The 3,437-nt window shown below is 36.6% G+C and overlaps 1 protein-coding gene across 1 annotated transcript in view; it reads right to left on the bottom strand.

Annotated features, from left to right (window-relative positions):
* Positions 1 to 998: 998 nt before the first annotated feature.
* The window catches only part of rab15 (RAB15, member RAS oncogene family), a gene marked incomplete in the record, with an annotated part of 12,708 nt that continues 10,269 nt past the window's right edge, over positions 999 to 3,437 (bottom strand). Inside the window, 2 exon segments of the mRNA XM_014015423.1 lie at positions 999 to 2,802; positions 2,893 to 2,958. Coding sequence (XP_013870877.1) covers positions 2,641 to 2,802; positions 2,893 to 2,958 — 228 coding nt within the window.

A 3,437-nucleotide genomic window follows, 5' to 3' on the forward strand; every position in this document is an offset into this window, starting at 1 on the left:
ACCATCTTCTGATCATGTCCATATCTTTATGACCACAGTGTACCATCTTCTGATCATGTCCATCCCTTTATGACCACAGTGTACCATCTTCTGATGGTTACTTCCAGCAGGATAACGCTCCATGTCATTAAGCATGAATCATCTCAGACTGGTTTCTTGAACACAACAATGAGTTCACTGGACTGGAATGGCTCCACAGTCACTGATCTCTGTCCAGTAGATCTTTGGGATGTGGTGGATCAGGAGATTCACATCATGGATGTGCAGCTGACAAATCTGCAGAAACTGTGTGATGCCATCATGTCAACATGGACCAAAATCTCTGAGAACTGTTACCTTGTTGAATCTGTGACACCAAGGATTAAGACAGATCTGATGGCAAAAGGGGGTCCACCTCGGTACGTTTACATAAAACATGCTGCATGTTAACATGCTAAGTGTATATATAGCATGTTTACATATAGCTTATACTATATGTATACATGCTAAGTATACAGTTAGCATGTTTACATACATGCTAAGTATGCAACATGCTTATATAGCATATATGTATACATGCTCAGTACATATATATTGAAGGTTTAAATATAGCATAACGATGTGACATGTCAATGAAAAATTATGATTCAAGTTTTTAGATATTTTTATAGCAGTTTTAGTTACCTGCTGTCAGTATTTTGAGGGGAGTATTCAGGTTTGTGCCATTGAACATTTTCATTTTGAACAATGTGTTCATGCTCAGCGTCTGTGCTGGGAGCAACTCAGCAGATGTGCATCCAGTGATGATTTTCTGCAAGTTTCATTCAAATGTCACAATCCAGTGATGAAAATATGCTCAAAATTCACAGAAAAACTCACGTTTCTATTGGTTCATGAAGCATTTTAGAAYTGACTCAATAAAACTTTTGGATCCTAAGTGAGAAACTCCACACATTACCAACCAAACGCTGCAATATTTATGATATCATCACATCTGAAGTCTTCTCTCCAACAACATGTTGCTTTTTATATTTTGCGTTTAATATACGTCAACAACTGCAGTTAATGTAGTTTACAAGAAAAGAAAAGGTATCTGAAGAACAACAAAGACACTTAGTGCATCTATAGCTTACATTATTCAGTACAACATACCATCATTTCACACGTTACAAGTTCCATTAGCATTTATTAATACTAAGTTGCAAAAACGCTGACACGGCTTTTTCTGCTCCGACCGTCTTTCTGTGTCACTGAGAGGCAACTCTGGTCAAATGCTAAACTTGTACAATAATCAAGTGATTCTTAACTTCACTGAAGTTGTATTAAAAAAGAAAAGAGGGAATCACATGCAAAACTGTCAGTCGTTCCTTCTGAAAGAGGACAGGAAAGTGTGCCATTTCAACTGGGATCTGTACAAAACAACGAGAAGAGGACGTCAGATTCACAAAGCAAATATTTCCAGCTCTCTTTATGCTCCCCTGTAGTAACACAGTTCATTAAATCAGCATTAATATCATATAATATGCTGTGAAAAATATGGTATGTACAACGTAACGGACGGTTCTTAAAATGTTTAGTGTTTTCTAACGGCACACGTCCACATTATTTCTGCTGCTAAAACAAACAGAAGATGAGAACAGACTTTCTGTTCTGCTACAGGGAAACTAAATCATTATTTATTTATATTATGTATATATAAATAAATCATTCTGGCTGCTGCTCAGGTGGACAACAGGTGCAGATAAATTTGTTTCATTTTGTTAAGGAAAGATCACAAATGTTAGTTTCATCAGTTTGCTGTTTAAAACGATTTTGTTGAAAATCAAAATCAATTTGTTGGTTTTTCTTATTAATTTAACCAGTTTCAAGTTAATTCAGTGACTACTATGTTTTTGTTTCTTTAACAAAGGATGAACAATAAATTTATTTGCATCTGATGACTTACAAGCTGCAGTCTAGTCCAGGTTTTTAAAAAAAAAAAGCATATAATAATATAATAATAAATTAAATGGTTGCATATTTTTGATATTCTATGCTTCCTCTTAAATGTAACTTCTTAAAACTCATTCCTAATTAAAGGAAAAAGCCAGTAAGCAGAACCAGTTGGTATTTCTCAGTGCTGCTTTTGCAYCGGACATGGCGCCCTCTGGTGGTCAATCTGTACTTTACAGTTCAAGCTGCATTGAAAGCATTGGCTGCTGGGTGCCACTGCAGTTAAGGGAAACAGCAAACACATCAATGAAGGCCAGATGTAAATCTCTCACAATGTTCATGTGGAAGAAAGCCAACTTTATGATGCTTATCACAAATAAGGCTTGAAAATGTAACTTTAAAAAATGTGAATATCTTTAAGTTAGTTGATAATTCGATTTCAAGTCATGCCTTACCTCTGGAAAAATGATTTTTCTGAAAAATCACAAATAATTGATGCTCAGAAACCACATTTATACCTTTATCAAACACTTTGTATCAGTTTTTTTGTGTCTTGAGAATTAATTTAGATTGAATTTTGATCTAGATTATAAATAGTTTACAATTTCAAGTCACAAAACTGGTTTAAAAATGAAATCTAACTGGGCTTCTGTATTTCCACCCTGATCCAAATGAGACATTTTCCCCAAGCCTGATGGTGGTGTGTTCAGGTACAGCTGGTGCCGTTCATTAACACCAGCAGCCTCTGTGCTGATGGCCTGCTGCTCCGTCACTCAGTCCCTCCTCCTCCTCCAGAGCTGCCAGGTTCAGTTCATCGTTCAGAGACATCCGGAGAAGATCCAGGTCCTTTTTGTTGGCTGCCAYCACCTGCTCAGCCAGTCGTGTAAAAGTCTTGGAGCGAAACACGGAAACAGAAGAACAACTATGAGAAAGCATCCTGAGAAGTTGGTGATGAAACGTCTTTAGTTCCTTAAAGCTCACCTCTGTGATGTTGTGGTTGGTGAAGGCACTTGTCTCAAAGAAGTCCATCCCATAGGCTTTGGCCAGCTGGAGAACACAGGAACGTTTGATTTCAATAAAAAAGAAATGAAACAGAAACTAGAACCACGAGCTGTTATTGTAAAAGCCCCTCAACACATGACGTGAACCTGAAACTGACCAACCTTTGGATTCAACCTGATTCAAGATGGCCGCCGCAGGCAACTGACCTCCAAAACATAAATAAAAAGAAGCCAAACAGCCAATTTTACAAATATTGATCTAATATTAGGTGTGGTAGCTGAGAATCTTTCACATCACATGTCCTAAACCAGAGCTTCTTAACCTTTCTGACCTCAGGGCCCAATTTATTGAACATAAAGTGACACGAGGTCCAGTCAGACTTTACCAATGTATGGATCAAAATGATAATTATTATAAATCTTGGTTTAATTTTTATTGTTTTTACATTATAACTAAATTAATACACTTACATTTTAAAAGTAAAACTCCTGTCAAATAATCACAACACATGATTATGACAAACA

This window comes from Austrofundulus limnaeus, unplaced genomic scaffold (assembly GCF_001266775.1).
Source record: "Austrofundulus limnaeus strain Quisiro unplaced genomic scaffold, Austrofundulus_limnaeus-1.0 Scaffold129, whole genome shotgun sequence".
NCBI classification, from domain to species: domain Eukaryota; kingdom Metazoa; phylum Chordata; class Actinopteri; order Cyprinodontiformes; family Rivulidae; genus Austrofundulus; species Austrofundulus limnaeus.